The sequence below is a fragment of the Mixophyes fleayi genome, chromosome 4 (assembly GCF_038048845.1).
Source record: "Mixophyes fleayi isolate aMixFle1 chromosome 4, aMixFle1.hap1, whole genome shotgun sequence".
NCBI classification, from domain to species: Eukaryota; Metazoa; Chordata; class Amphibia; order Anura; family Limnodynastidae; genus Mixophyes; species Mixophyes fleayi.
Genome location: NC_134405.1, coordinates 69,926,341 through 69,942,161, shown reverse-complemented (window position 1 = coordinate 69,942,161; position 15,821 = coordinate 69,926,341). Strand labels below are relative to the sequence as shown.

General features: G+C 39.6%; 2 protein-coding genes and 1 non-coding gene across 3 annotated transcripts; all 3 read left to right on the top strand.

Moving 5' to 3' along the window:
• The first annotated feature begins 1,005 nt into the window (after window positions 1–1,005).
• On the top strand, window positions 1,006–5,871 carry PCNA (proliferating cell nuclear antigen). Its single transcript, XM_075207388.1, has 6 exons — window positions 1,006–1,369; window positions 1,891–1,988; window positions 3,828–3,895; window positions 4,236–4,430; window positions 5,126–5,249; window positions 5,604–5,871. The coding sequence occupies exons 1-6, from the start codon at window positions 1,149–1,151 to the stop codon at window positions 5,681–5,683; spliced, it is 786 nt and encodes a 261-aa protein (XP_075063489.1). The 5' UTR covers window positions 1,006–1,148; the 3' UTR covers window positions 5,684–5,871.
• A 2,054-nt stretch (window positions 5,872–7,925) lies between these two features.
• TMEM230 (transmembrane protein 230) lies at window positions 7,926–15,003 on the top strand. The gene is made up of 4 exons (XM_075207387.1): window positions 7,926–8,030; window positions 9,776–9,894; window positions 13,439–13,558; window positions 14,053–15,003. The coding sequence occupies exons 2-4, from the start codon at window positions 9,799–9,801 to the stop codon at window positions 14,191–14,193; spliced, it is 357 nt and encodes a 118-aa protein (XP_075063488.1). The 5' UTR covers window positions 7,926–8,030; window positions 9,776–9,798; the 3' UTR covers window positions 14,194–15,003.
• On the top strand, window positions 12,106–12,208 carry LOC142156235 (U6 spliceosomal RNA). The gene has a single exon (XR_012692303.1). It is a non-coding gene; the product is annotated as a U6 spliceosomal RNA (small nuclear RNA).
• Window positions 15,004–15,821: the final 818 nt, after the last annotated feature.

The window sequence follows — 15,821 nt, the reverse complement described above, 5'->3', positions numbered from 1 at the left end:
GGAGGCTATTGATGTAGCTGGCGCTGAGGAGGAACTTGACGAGGAGGATGCTGATGTGGTTACGCCCATCTCCCGGAAACAGAATACAGAAAGTAGGTAAGTATGAGTGAAAGTGTACAAATAATGTCCAGGACCACTTTGATGCCTCCTGCCTGCAACTAAGCCATACTTACCAACTTGACAAAGTTGGTTTCCGGGAGAGGTGGGCGTGATGAGGCGGGGCTCCAAAATGTGTCATTTTGGGTCCGCCCCCATGATGTAATGATGCAAGCGCATCATTTGACAGCGGGGGCCGGGCCAAACGCCGCGAGGAAGTGGGCACTTCCTAGTGAAGTGGGCAGATCCGGGATATTGCCACACCTGTCTGGGAGACTCTCGCAAAATGCGGGAGTCTCCCGGACATTCCGGGAGAGTTGGCAAGTATGAACTAAGCACATCACAGGGGTGCTATATAAACAGACTTTGCCATACTAGTCATGGTTGTTTATTGTGTAGCTGTCACTGCCATAATTTCCAGGGACACTTTAAGGTTTTAAAGATATGGTAATCCGCTTATTTTTAATTACTGGCCAAATGCACAGTGCAATTCCTCCTATTTTATATACTGAACTAAGTTACAATGATCTGTTCTTATCCTTTGAGCTTTTTATTTACATATTACAGGGTATTAAAGGCAGTACTGGAAAACAGATACATTTCCTAGGACAAATCTTTAAAAACTAGGACTAGTAAACATGAAAAGATGGCGAATAGACAAGGCCAGTACATATGTGCAAGACTACACAAACATGAACATAGTGAATTATGGAAAAGCAGTGTTATGTATTACTGCAGAGTGATTGTAACTACACTTTGCACACAGATGGCTGTGCATAGTATGTGCATTATATACACGCACTGCACAGTACTCTCTGTGTGTATCTCCATCACATACACTGAGGCGCAGGCGGGAAACGAATTTGGCGCCTTTCTCCATCAGGTGACGTAGGACCCACGTGACCGGGGCCGTATAAACCGCCGCAGACGGCGCTGCGGGCTTATTATTTGGCGCCGGAGTGAGGAGAGAGCACATCAGCCGGGACCAGCGCAGGAGGCGGGAAAGCCATCATCACATCTACCATCACCACTCGCTCACACACACCGCAGACATGTTCGAGGCCAGACTGGTGCAGGGCTCCATCCTGAAGAAGGTGCTGGAAGCGCTGAAGGATCTGATCGATGAGGCGTGCTGGGACATCACCTCCAGCGGCATCAGCCTGCAGAGCATGGACTCGTCCCACGTCTCCCTGGTCCAGCTCACCCTGCGCTCCGACGGCTTCGACACCTACCGGTGTGACCGCAACCAGTCCATCGGCGTGAAGATGAGCAGGTGAGCCCGAGTAGACCCCACAGCACAGAGGCGCCTGCAGTTATGGCGGGGGGGACGACTTGTTGCAACATTGGCGCTGCCAATAATGTTCTGTCTAACGCAGTGATTGCATCTAACAGGCTGCTGTTATCCCGACACTTTGTCACTATTCTATTATCCCTGCACTGGCAGCTGCGTGCACAGTATTTCCTGTATATACACTTGTATATGTGTTATGTCGCGGTGCCGGGGGCTGTCAGCCGGGTGAGCGGGTGTCAGTACACAGCACCACGGACATGTCCGCTCTTGTTTCTAATTTCTCGCGCGCGTTTTCCCTGCCAGTCCCGGAGCGCGCGCCTGTGACGTCACTGGGCGCTTGCGACGACAGAGGAGTTGAGTTGGCGGGAACTGCAGAATGGAGGCTCTGGCCTCCTGCCGGCATTGTACTGTGATGGGAGTGATACATTTTGAAATAAAACATAATGTTTGCAGAATGCTTCCACTGTTTGCATATCTCAGTGTACATTTAACTCATGTTACAGTATGTCAAAGATCCTGAAGTGTGCTGCAAGTGAGGACATCATCACCCTGAGGGCGGAGGACAGTGCAGACACAGTCACTATGGTGTTTGAGTCACCCAGTAAGTTTATTTTCATCATTCACTGTTACTCTGCTTCTCCCATCTCAGGTGCACTGTCCTATATTGTAAGAGAAGGAAGGTTCTTTGTTATGGTTGAATGTAGATCTCTGCAATAAGAGGTGTCCCACACAAGTTGTTCAAGGTCAGCGTTGGCTAATCTGTGACACTCCAGGTGTTGTGGAACTACAAGTCCCATCAATAAGCTGCTAGATATTGGCAAAGCATGCTGGGACTTGTAGTTTCACACCGCCTGGAGTGTCACAGGTTAGCTAACACTGTTCTAGGTTCTGTCTGTATGTCATACTTTCTTCCATCTGTATGGGATGACACACCTTATCACCATGGACATTTACCTTCATACGGACAATTAGTTACTATCCCCTTAGGCACAGATGGTTTTCTGGATCTGTTATATCCAGGGGTGGTGGTAAACCAGCTTTGGTTATGTAAACAGGCTTTCTTTAGAATATTATGCCAGAAAGAAGTATGGAGGACATTATGGACAGAAGTAGTCATGCATACAAGTCTCTAAAATTGCACTAGCAAACTGTCTAGTTTTACTTGTACCATCTGGATGGCACTGCAGACCTTTTCTGACGCCTTATAAATAATAGAAAAAGAAAATGTTTCTAAGGGAAACCCGGGATCTATAGATCAATAAGCTTATTGTATATAAAACATACATTTTATTAGTATGTTTAAAATAATCCTAATAAGTACTCCTCAAATATGAAACAGCTAGTGAAATATTAAAACCAGATAACATATACAGTGAATTAAACATCGCAGTCTTACTGCAATGGCTCTGTGATGCTGTCAAAATTTATTATAATACTGGTTTGTAGGGTTGTAGGATTACTTGTCTCTATGTTCTCTAGATTCGTATCAATCTCCAAGATTGTATATAAATCTAATCAATAGATTTTAATACGATTACTGAGTTTTTAGTATACTCAATCCTCTAACAGAATGGCACTCAGGTTAAATATCAAACTGAAAGCCAGAAGTCCTCGGGTGATATTTTTCTCATAATGAGTTAATGGTCAGTAACTTAAGTAATTCTTACTGTGTCCCTAATAGGGTCACTTTGTAGCTAGTTCATTTACACATTATTCATAGCTTAAGGTAAAAGTGGTTATTCCTCTAGAAGTTACTAAGCTATTAGTGGGAAAAGCAGATCCAGTCTCACTGGTCTGCCGATTCTAAATATTGGAGTGCTGACAAAGGCAGAGTCGGTCTATAGCGCTGATGCCCCTATCTATAATCTGAGGACTCGACTCGTTCCCAGTATATATTAATAAAATGATTCCCTACACATGTTAGGAGCAGGCACACAGCAAACGCCGACGCACGTTTCGTTCGTGTAGCTTTATCAAGGCAAAAAAGTCTTAAAAATAATAGATAATAGTTTTTATTTTGCACAGTGAATGTCCACCAGTGTATTTAATATAGGATTGGATATGTGCCTATATGTAACATTACCGAGCTATTTTGGGATGAAGTTGAGCAATTCAATATAACTTTTAATTTGGTCACTGGGTGCTGTTTCATTGGCGACTGATATTTGACCTATCCGGTGGCCTGTTGAGTGAAATTCGTGTATTTCACTGGACAAGTTATAGTAAACTCAATTTTTTAACTGCAGTTTATTTTCCTTTTAACATACTGCATTTAAATTGTATTGCATATTCAAATATGCATGTTGTATGATCTGTATTCTTTCATTTCTTGTCCTTGGCTTCTGTAATCTTCCACTGGTTCTCTTTATGGGAGTGTAAGAAAACTCCAAGCAGTGCTTTTAAGGTGGGCATTTGTTAATTGTGCTTTTTTCTAAACCAGATCAAGAGAAGGTTTCTGACTACGAGATGAAGTTGATGGATCTGGATGTTGAGCAATTAGGAATTCCGGTATGCTTCCACTGGTCTTGTGACTGTATAGTACATGTAGCCATAGGGCAGTGCTTTGGCCATAAATTAGTTATTGCTCATATTGCTGACTTTTTAAGAGCCTTGTTTTATCCTCAACGTTTTCTAGGCTGATCACTGTTGGCAGCAGTGATTGTTCATACTGCTCTTAATGGGCTCCATAGTGATGTTGGACAGAGTGAGCCCATGAGCTCACCCCTTCATTCTACACTACAACCCTAAAATCTTAACTACACAAACAGCTGCCTACATAAAGATGTGGCATGACACTTGCTGTTTAATGCCTATATTGTGTTGAGTGTCAAATGCTTGTGTTTTACAGGAACAGGAGTACAGTTGTGTTATAAAGATGCCATCGGGAGAGTTTGCCCGCATCTGTAGAGATCTTAGCCAGATTGGTGATGCGGTTGTCATCTCTTGTGCGAAAGATGGTGTCAAATTCTCTGCAAGTGGAGAACTGGGGACTGGGAATGTCAAGCTGTCACAGACCTCCAATGTGGATAAAGAAGAGGAAGCTGTGAGTATAATGGATGAAAAACAAATCTGAAGGAGTCATAGACTTAGGTTTATTTTGTGCACCAATTCCTCAGCCTTCACTTTGTAAAAATGAATCTATTTGTGTTGCGGTTGGCGTGCTAAGTGTTTAGGGCTCTGCCATGTAGTTGAGTCATTGATAACTTCTTGAAGCCTTGCAATTTTGAACTTTTTTGAAAAAGAAAATGGGACACAACATCTGCCAAGTTAAAATTTTAAAAGTATGAAGACGTTTTTGAATTAACAATAACCTCTTATAAAGACATGGAGGACGTGGAGAATAGCACAGAATAGACAACAAGTTCTTGGGTTTTTGTGTGTAAAACTAGTCTATCCCAAAAGTCTTACTTTCACCCCCAATCAGAAGTAGTTTCCTACCTTTTTTCTATTATTTATTAAACTTTTGATGGTGTTGGAATTCTAACTTTGGATCATGCAAATTTCTGACTCTCCCTCACTAGGGCATTTTAGCGCAGTAAAGGACAGGCTGCCGATTAAAAAATAACATATCGCTGTATAATTTGTAATACTCTAGGAAGATTTTTTTTTTTGTTTTTTCCTGTAGCCTATTGGAGTTTACACCAGTGTAACTTGGTCTCTTGGGTGTAAAATGTGTTGGCACTAAGTATACCACTGGTCATGGTCACACTAACAATATGTAACATTTCTCCTCTGCAGGTAACAATAGAAATGAATGAGGCCGTCCAGCTAACATTTGCTCTGAGGTATCTGAATTTCTTCACCAAGGCCACACCCCTGTCCCCAACAGTGACACTCAGTATGTCAGCAGATATCCCACTAGGTGAGCAATGCAAGTAAATGGGGGTCCTGATGAAACGTGTTATGATTAGTTTAATGTTTGAAGTGTTGTTGGAAACTTTAGAAATATTCTTCCAGTAGCTGCACGGCCTTGTATTTACACTGGTGTTTAGGGCAAAATAATCACAAAACTGGAAATAGTTATAATAATCTTCAGGAATATTAAGAGTAACAAACAATTAGCAAACTGTAATTTTAGTTTGTTTACAACAGTCTATAAAGTAAAAATGACTCTTCATTTCTGGACTAAATCAACCAGTCCCTATATCGAACAGATATTATGAATGTTTGTTTTTAAAGTTATTATATACTGTTCTAAATAATTTGTTTCTTTCAGTGGTGGAATACAAAATTGCAGATATGGGACATGTAAAATACTACCTGGCTCCCAAGATTGAGGATGAAGATGCTTCTTAATGTTGTATAGTTATTTTTAGGCGATAATGTTACCAAAACATCACAGCTCTTCTCAACTGCCTTGTAATGACAGTAACGCAAGATAACAACCTGGCTGTACTTCTAGGCATGTCTGTAGATATTTATGTAAATACTCACAATCTTTGTAAAACCTGCCATATGAAGCCAATAAATCTTTGTTATAATGATTCTGTCTTTATTAGATGTAATACTGTGTCAATGGTGTAAAAGCATCTAGTACAATAAGTCTTATCAGTGGATTAGTGCAGAAGCCACATGGATCAATAAGAGTAATGACATATCCTGTTCAGACCCATCAAATGAAATGTTACAATATGAACATGTAACAAATGGAGTTGGCTGCAGAATTCCTCTTCTACTGACATCTGGCTTTAAAATGACTAAAACTTACAGCTCCAGACAGTTGTCTTAAAAAAACACTAGAAAAACATTGACCTTTCATTGTTTGTGCACACATGTGTTTAAATTCAATAGTAAGTTTAAAAACTGGGAATATGAGTAAGTTTAATCATTTACCACTATACTAGAGACAACACGTTTCAATGTTGGTACATGAAATTCAAACAATGTCAAAATGTATTGTACAGGATGAGACCTGCTGTCAGCAGAAAGTTGTACATGTGAGCATAATAAATGGGAATATTTACTATTAGTCTTGCCTGTAATGTGCCTGTATTAGTCAGGGTAATTTGATATATTACTGAAAACAAAGACATTGTTGCTGTGCCTACAAAGCGCTGACGCATGTGATGTGTGGACAGGATGGAGCTAGATGAACGTTTAGTCAGAACATGCTCCAGTGTTGGAATCGGGAGCACTCCCCAAGCACCATACATATTTCAGTGTTTGACTTGTGGTTTACACTGATGCCTGCATAATAGTATAGTATGTGCAGGCGCTGTGATCTATGCCTGTCTGGGTTGCAGCATCAAGAACTTCTGATTACCTGGAGTCAGGCTGTTATAAAGCTTTGTGCAGCCTGACTCAAAGTAAATTATTTATGCAGTATAAATTATTACATAGTGCTGTACATCCCTGCCCCATTACAGCTTACTGTCTAAATGACTTGTCATGCAGATTAGACTACATTTCATCAGAAACGGTAGTCTTTTGGACTGTGGGAGGAAACCCACACAAACTGAAAAGATAGGGCTGTTTAGAATGAAACTGAAGACTCCAGAGCTGTGAGGTAGCAATACTAATCACTATTAAGTGGAGAAGAATACATAGGGCTAAGGAAACCTTTCAGAGAATGAAGAACCTCCTAAATAAATAGTAAAGCCGTAGGTATTACATATGAAACATTTTGCATAGATGTGTTGGAAGTTATTCCACAATTAGCTGATGTTCAGTGGCCATTCCATTAAATGAGTAATGGAACGTTTCCTTAAAGGATGGCGTTACATGGATGGTTTGTACACTTGTGCCTGAAGTGATGGAATTGAAGTGCCTCAATGCAATGTCCTCTACATAGGCATCCGTGCTGCGTGATCAAGGATTGTTCCTCTATCAAACCATCCATGTGCAGCGCCCACCAAACAAGCCTAAAATGTCACTTATGTACCAAAAATATGCTACATAATTGTCGCACATAAAACTGTTATAACACTGGAGTTGGTGGTTGCATTGAATGTAACATCTCCATTACTGGGGCAGCACAATGGCTAAGTGGTTACCACTTCTGCCTTACAACACGGGTCATGAGTTAAATTCCCAACCATGGTCTTATATGTGTGGAGTTTGTATGTTCTCCCTGTGTTTGTGTGGGTTTCCTCCTCCACTTCACAAACATACTAGTAGGTTAATTGGCTGCTATCAAATGAACCCTGGTCTCTGTGTGTATTAGGAAATTTAGACTAAGCCCCAATGGGGCAGGGACAGATGTGAGTTCTCTGAACAGCTGCGGAACCAGTGGCGCTATATAACTAAATGGTGATGATTATTAATTGTATCTGCACTTTGCCCAATAATCTATGTAAAATAAATGACCAGACTGAGGATTCCTGCATTCTGACAACTTCAAATTAGTACAGAGATGAGACGTCATTTTCCTGCTCTCAAACCACACGCCCCCTGCACATATACACCCTGTGTGTTTATAATATCGGGAAACTCAGCTGTAAGCCTGGCACACAGTGCTCCCACTTCCGCCAGTAAGAGGCTGAGTGACAGATCAGCCGGCCTATCATCGGCCTGATCTCACCAGTAAGGGGGCGGGGCAGCGCCTCATGTGACGGTCACTGAAGCTGGGTAAGTCGATCATCACTTCCGGTTGGCTGCACATCATCCCGGAGGAGTCTTCCTGCAGTATGAGCGCACAGACCAGGTATATAATAGTGGTCCAAGCTAGTCCCCCACTCTGTAACCACAGGAGCGGGATTTATTATCATAATAGCTGCAGTATGTAGTAATGGATCAGCACCATAAGCCATGTCCAGTCTCTGCATTCATACTGCTACATCATGCACAATACTTGGTTTATACCCCAGGGGCAGTCACTTTACTGGTGGTGGATATAGTGTGGTGTACTTAGTACTCTGTATGTTCTTTAGTATAGTATCCTACGTTTTTGTGTATATATAATGTATTATTTACATATTATAAGTGTTTTTTGCCACCTACCTGTTATACAATGAAGCAATACTAGATTTCATTCTCCCAAATGTAGTATAAAAATGTGTCTGTAGGAGAGAACCTACAGTCTAGTGATTATTGGTCGGTGTGGTTTAATCTACAGCCACCACTAAAGCAAAGCAATTAAAGGTTTTATATTTTAGAAAGGCTGCCAGTAGTTAAATAAGAAATAACAATCATTTAGATGAATGTCTGACAGGATGGGAATGGATAGGTGAAGTGCATTATTAAACGCAGTAGAGCTAAAAACTAAGTGTGGTTGTAAAAGGAAGAGAGCCAATATGATTCTCCAAGGAAATGGCAATTATAGGTGCCAAGAAAACTGCAGTTAAATAATATAGACTGACCCTATCAGAGGGTGATAATATACAAATCATATCCAGCTGGTCTGAAAACACACAATAAATCATTGACAGTAGCAGATCTGCAGAATCGTTTACTATTCTACAGTAGACTGATTAATTCTGGGTATTGTAGATTTTATTCCATGAATGTTAAACACTACTGCTCAAAAATGAGAGAATGTAAGTGTTTTCTCTGTCCGTCAGAGACAGATTTACTGATTGATGACCGCAAGTGTTAAGAATTGTTATTAAAAATACCTCGACATTGGGATTGTTTATTTCTATAAATCCCAAAATATTTCGTACCTAAATCTCTGATAATAAACTGAGTGAGCAAGTGAAGCGCAGTTTTATGGCACATAGAACACTCCACATACTGGGACAGGCAATACTGGAAAAAGGTGCTGTATTTGTCATTTTTTCTAGTACAGATTAGAATATGAAAGAAAACTAGAATAACTCCGAAAAACCTACAGGTAGGTTAATTGGCTGTTATCAAATTGAACCTAGTCTGTGTTTCTGTGAGTGTGTGTTAGGGAATTTAGACTGTAAGCTCCATTGGGACAGGGACTGATGTGAGCGTGTTCTCTGTACAGCGCTGCGGAATTAATGGCGCTATATAAATAAATGGTGATGATGAATTACCCGTGCAACTGTACTCATAAATACCCCAATTTCATATTGTCAGGCATATTGAGTACAATTCCTGACCATGGCTTTATCTGTGTGGAGTTTGTATGTTCTCCTAGTGTTTGCGTGGGTTTCCTCTGGGTGCTCCGGTTTCCTCCCACACTCCAAAAACATACTAGTAAGTTAATTGGCTGCTTTCAAATTGACCCTAGTCTCTCTGGCTGTGTGTGTGTTAGGGAATTTAGGCTGTAAGCTCCAATGGGGCAGGGACTGATGTGAATGAGTTCTCTGTACAGCACTGTGGATTTAATGGCGCTATATAAATAGCTGGTGATGATATTATATTCTGGTTGCATCTATTATTATTATTTGAAGAGGGTCTCATAGGCCAGTGATGGGCAACGCGCATTTCAAAACACTATTGCAGCTGATTGGTCTGTTATAACTTTATTTTGTATTTTAGGAATTAGATTTACGCTATATGCAATGATGCCCTCACGGAATAGTGCAACTGTAATGCCAAATAGTAAAGTGAAGTACTCTAAGCTTTCTGATACAGATGATGGATACATTGACCTTCAGGTAAGATTCAAAATGAGGGTTAATGCAATTAAACATCAGATTAGTGTCTTTATATCCATTATGTAAAGGATTTCCTTTGTATAACACTGGACTGGACTCACGGGATATCTTGAGCTATCATTTCAAACCATTTGATATTTTGGGTTACTGTAGTCTAAAATGTCATATCTAATCTGTATCCAGTAAATAGGAAAGTAACATGGTACAGTTCTTGTGACATTGTAAGTTTCTCCCACTTATGTATTGTACCGATTTTACTGCAGATCATGCAAATGCTACACTATAATGATGTTAAAGGTATTCTGCATCAATCTGCCAAACACATCTATTTTGAAAAACAAGAAAAAAATCCATCAATGGCACTAAAGTAAAGGATATACATATACATCTGCTGGACATATAATAAACTGCTTATATTAGATATTTATGTTATCCAAAAGTATAACAGCAGTGTTTGTAAGTGCACAATATAATGCTGCACAGTGCTAAACCACACTTGTTTGGAGTCCTAGGGGTCTGTTAATGAATGATAAGCCCTAAACCTGGAGATAATTTGAGTTTTTGCTGGATTAGGTGCTTATGCCTATTTGATAAAGGCCCTCAGCTGGTGAAGGCTCTATAGCAAGGACAGATAGCGCTGCTATCCTGTCGACTAGGAAAAATGCTATCTTATAATAGAGCATTTTCCCTTAGTTTTTTTTCTCTCCCAATTTTTTTATTTTATTTTCAACCTTTATTTTTTTTTCGTATCTGGAACTGGAAACCCAACCAACCTCTACTTGAAACACATTTCTCTTCTGCAGCTTTAGTTGAAAATAAAATGTTAGGCTGACTAGGGACAATGCCCTGCCCTTACAGTCCAGTCAGTATATGGCGCAATAAAATGTCATGCAGTAGATTATTAGCTGTCAGATTTGTGAACTCTTGCAGAATGTACATAAAGTTCCAAAACCAGGTAACGCGTTTCCTGGCAAGGAAACATGTTAGCTGGTTTTAAATTGATTTCATTTACACACTGTAACATCTGACTGTTAATAATCGATTGTGGAGCACTCTGAGCACATTAAGACCACACAAGTGAGCTTACAAAGAAATGCGTTAATTGGTTTTGGCAAAGAAATGCGTTGGGTTCTATTGGCTTATTTTGATTACATTCAGTGGATAATGCACACATCTGAAGGCTAATCTATTGCTGAGAGTTTTGAGCACCACAAGACCACACAAGTGGGACTACACTTCTTTATTGTTCCTCCTGCTGACTTCACTGATTAAGTAGCGAAAAGAGGAGACCAATTTCACTGTGCTGTACTCGCATCTGGGACACATTTTACTCTAACTGCTTTGTTGCCAGTAACAGTCTATTCCATGGGAGCAGCAGCTCCAAATATGTTATCACACTCCAAAGCTTCCTTGGCGATTAGTATCCTCTCTGATACATTTTCATGTCTGTTTGCAGCAGTAGTGATCAATTAACACTCCAAATCAGTGTTCTTTAATGCTGTGAAGTATTAAACATTGTGCTTTTACACTGCTGGCTTATACTTTGAATAATATATATAATATAAAATTTAGAACAAAAAATAGATACACAGTGGCGCGTAACTCAATAATGATTAAATGTCCCAATAGTCAATAGTATGTAAATACTTGCCGATGTCCAGGAGGCTGCCAATTCCTAATAAACCAGATGGTAATTCTGGAAATGCTGTAGAAGCAAAACAAATGGGATAGGGCGCCAAAATAGTGTAGTACTTTTTGACCAGTAACAATACTGATTGTAACTACAAATGTGCATACCAATAGATAGAATATTCCACATGTGTTGTATATATTTCAATATTCCAGATCTCATAGCAGAGTCAGAAACAGAGTGATCAAAAGCAAATGGGCTGGTCATCGATGTTCCTAAGTCTGCTTATGTTTGCTCCCTGGATCACTGCCTTCTCTGTGTCTGTGGATATCCATGCTAAGCCAGTTCCTGTTTCCTTAACAACAGTGAATATGTGAAGATTATATGACTACAAACAGATAAGCGATAGTTATTTTTCTGGTACGCACAATCACTATTGGAGAGGCTTGGTATACGGGGGATATGCATGAAAGCTATATATTTCTTTCTGCCCTGATTTGCTTTTGATCACTCTGTTTCTGACTTTGCTATGAGATCTTGAATATTCAAATATATACAACACATGTGGAATATTCTATCTATTGCTTCGGCAGCACATATACTAAAATTGGAACGATACAGAGAAGATTAGCATGGCCCCTGCGCAAGGATGACACGCAAATTCGTGAAGCGTTCCATATTTTTACCCCCTGACCAACATTGTTGTGTGACAGGATCCTTTAGCTTATGAGTCACTTTTACCTTTACCTTTGCAGTCTGGCTGGGCCAAGATGCAAAATGTATACTTAACCTCATGTGTCAATCTCCCATTGTCCCATAGATTGTAAGCTTGCGAGCAGGGCCTTCTCACCTCTTTGTCTGTTTTACCCAGTTTGTTTATTAGTTTATTATGTTTGTCCCCAATTGTAAAGCGCTTCGGAATATGTTGGCGCTATATAAATAAATGATGATGATGATCTATTGGTATGCACATTTGTAGTTACTATCAGTATTGTTAATGGTCTAACAGTACTACACTATCTTGGCGCCCTATCCCATTTGTTTTGCATATATATATATATATTTATTTAATTTTAGTTAGTTAATATTACCTGTACATTATATGGCCAGACTTATTTTTCACTAGGAAGATTGGATATATAGTTTTTGGAAACATCTAATATTTCATGCTTCAGCTTTTAAATATAAAGCACAAACTTTTTATTCGACTGTGCAGAACAGATAAGCGTTTAAGTTGACTTTTATTATAGTTAAGGTGCTGTGCTATATGTGGGGTACAATCATTAGCGTTATCACCACTAGATGGCACAATACCTCTAACATACATAGTAATGAATAAGGCCAAAAGTCCAAAGCAGGAATATTGCAATGTAAATAGCAACTAACACCATCGGTATTACGAAATAAATAGCTTAAAAAGGCAAACATGTTCTTCTATGTAATCTGGCTTTGCATGCCCATTAGTAATAAAAATATGCTTAAGGTGGCATGTTACATTATATTATGTACTTTGATGAAGAAACCTCTTGTAATTTCCATAACTGCTGGTAAATGATACAACCTCCAGGAAATCACAAATTCTTTAAAGTGGACCTGTCACCTACACACTTTGGAGGCCATCATTTTGTTCCAGTATATCCATTTCTGGGGAGCAGTGACATCACTGAGACTCTGTGATACTGACGAGACTGGGTATATTTATGAGGTACAGATTACTAGAGAATCGGTCATTTACATTCTCATGAATATTAGTTGAGACAACAATATGTCCTGGATTTGGCAAAGTGACCGTCCTACATTGTGAAACGAACAGGCTTGTTTTTGTTGTTGTTAATAGGCTACATTGGAACAGATACATGTGAGGGTGACATTCCTTTTTAAATATAAATGTTTTTTTTCTTTATTTGCATCTAGTTTAAGAGGAGCCCTCCAAAAATCCCTTACAAAGCCATCGCTTTGGCCACTGTCCTGTTCTTGATTGGTACTTTGCTGATTGTGATCGGGGCCCTCCTATTTACTGGACATATTAATGGGGTAAGCTGTCTCTTTCACCTTCATTGCTAGCTGAACACATAAACACCCCTGTCTTCTTTCTGTGTGCTATATCCTTTAAGGATATACATTGCTACATTTATTGTGCCCGCAGAGGGCTTTATTAGATGCTTATCAAAACGGTCTCTTTGCTCTCCTTATACAATACACATTAACACCCACATGAGATGACATTATCATGACCGCATCCAGTAAGCAAATATGGAGATTGTAGAACTGACAGAAGCCAGTATAAAATGTCTATTCATCACTTTCCCATGTACAGATAAATGTCTATTATAAATTAATTTTAAATATGTTGTCGACTGGCATTTTATTGTGGGCTTGAGGTTGGCAAGGAAGGTGTATAGTTCTCCTGCAAGGTTTTCACTGTCCTAGAATGGATTTAATGTATTAGCTTATCCTATTTAATGCAGTAGTTACAGATTATAACCCTTTTATTTTATTTTATTTTTTTATCTGTTTTATTGATAAAGGGGAATGAACGTGCCATACCTATACTGATCATTGGAATCCTGGTTTTCCTGCCTGGATTCTATCACCTCCGCATCGCTTATTATGCTTCTAAAGGTTACAGAGGCTACTCGTATGATGATATTCCGGACTTTGATGACTGATCAGCTGTCTGTTGCCACGGGAACAGAACACATGGTAGTGCTCCAGTTGGGGCCAGCCGGTGAAAGGACAAGCGGCAGAAGACCGGTGGACCAATGTACATACAATGAGGCTTCAGTGTAGGCAGGCAGTTGTGATAATTCAGTAGACTGCTTCCCCGTATAAAATGATAAACACCTTTCTGTTCTTGGAGGAAAAGACTTGGACGGTGAAGACATCCCATATCTGTGATAAGATCATGGCAGACTTTCTATTTGAGCTAATTTATATCAGCAGTTAAAGAAGTGTTGAAAATAAGTTGTTTTATTCAGAGCACATCTGTAAACCCTTGGACACATCCATAATATATTTGAAGCTTTGGAGTGCTTAAACATATACCAAATCATTTCAATCCCACCAGAAGGACATCTAGTAATGGGAATGGGGAAACTTCCATACATAATTGAACTGTACTCCTTTCTCTCTTTTTCTTTTTTCAATTGAATACACAAGGTATGAGCGATACAAGCTGTTTGTATATAGACAAATGTTTAATTCTTCCTTTTTAAAAAAACAAATGCTCAGTTATATTGTGATTTTTGTGCATCTTCCATAATGCTTGAAAGTTACCAAAGGACAATATTAAATTTTTGGCAAAGTAGGGAGCAATTCTTTTTATATCCACTATACCTGGTGGCACTGCTGCTGTACATAATGTATTTGCAGGATCAAAGTTTAGAATGTTATGTCTAGGACATGCATGATCTCTGACTTGTTTATGCTATATCATGTTTGCTGCTCCTTTTAAGTTCAAATAAATGCTATTAATAAGTGGTATATTTCCCTTTAATTGTATGTATTGCTCTGTGAAGAGAATGGTGTCTAGGTTCCCTACAATACAGATGCAATAGAATTGTAATGTGTGATGGGGTTTTATTTTTACTTATGATGTATTTTTCCTCTTGACTTTACAGACTATTTTTTTTATACAGAACTATAGTTTAGCCAAGTAGCAGCTAGAGAACGTGGTCTAATAGTTACTTGAACAGTAGTAGACAACAGGTAGGACTGGAGCTGTGTGTAGCACATAGGACATTGCTGTATAACATGAAACTTTTCAGGTGCTTTATGTTCTAGGTTCCTCATGGAGATCTCCACGTTGACATAACAGAGAAGCATCAGATTGTATCATGAGATCTGACCACCAACATGATATGTTCAAACTGTAGGTTGGGTTAGTCAAGCTGAGATCCTGGCATATCGCAGCCTCTATGAAAAGAACAAAAGAGGGGAAATGATGACTCTGGTCTGAAGAGTAATCTGTTATCACTTTGAGGGCCACCTGTTACCCACCACTTATTAAGGGATGTTCAGTACATCCAAGGATTAATGATCACTGACCAGCCCTTTCCCTAGTCATTCTGGTGTGGAAATAACCACACGGAGCATTCCAATAACCTGTATAGTTGAGCAGTACTTGCTTTGCTAGTAATGTTGTCTCAAGCAGTGACCTGTAGCTAATTGGCCATTGCTGGTTATCTAATGCATAATTGGGAATACATTGAACAAAATATTCATGCAGCAATGGGGGGGCTCAATGTAAGGTACAACCAGTTTGAGACCTGAAGGGCCACAGGTTAAGCCCCTGAAA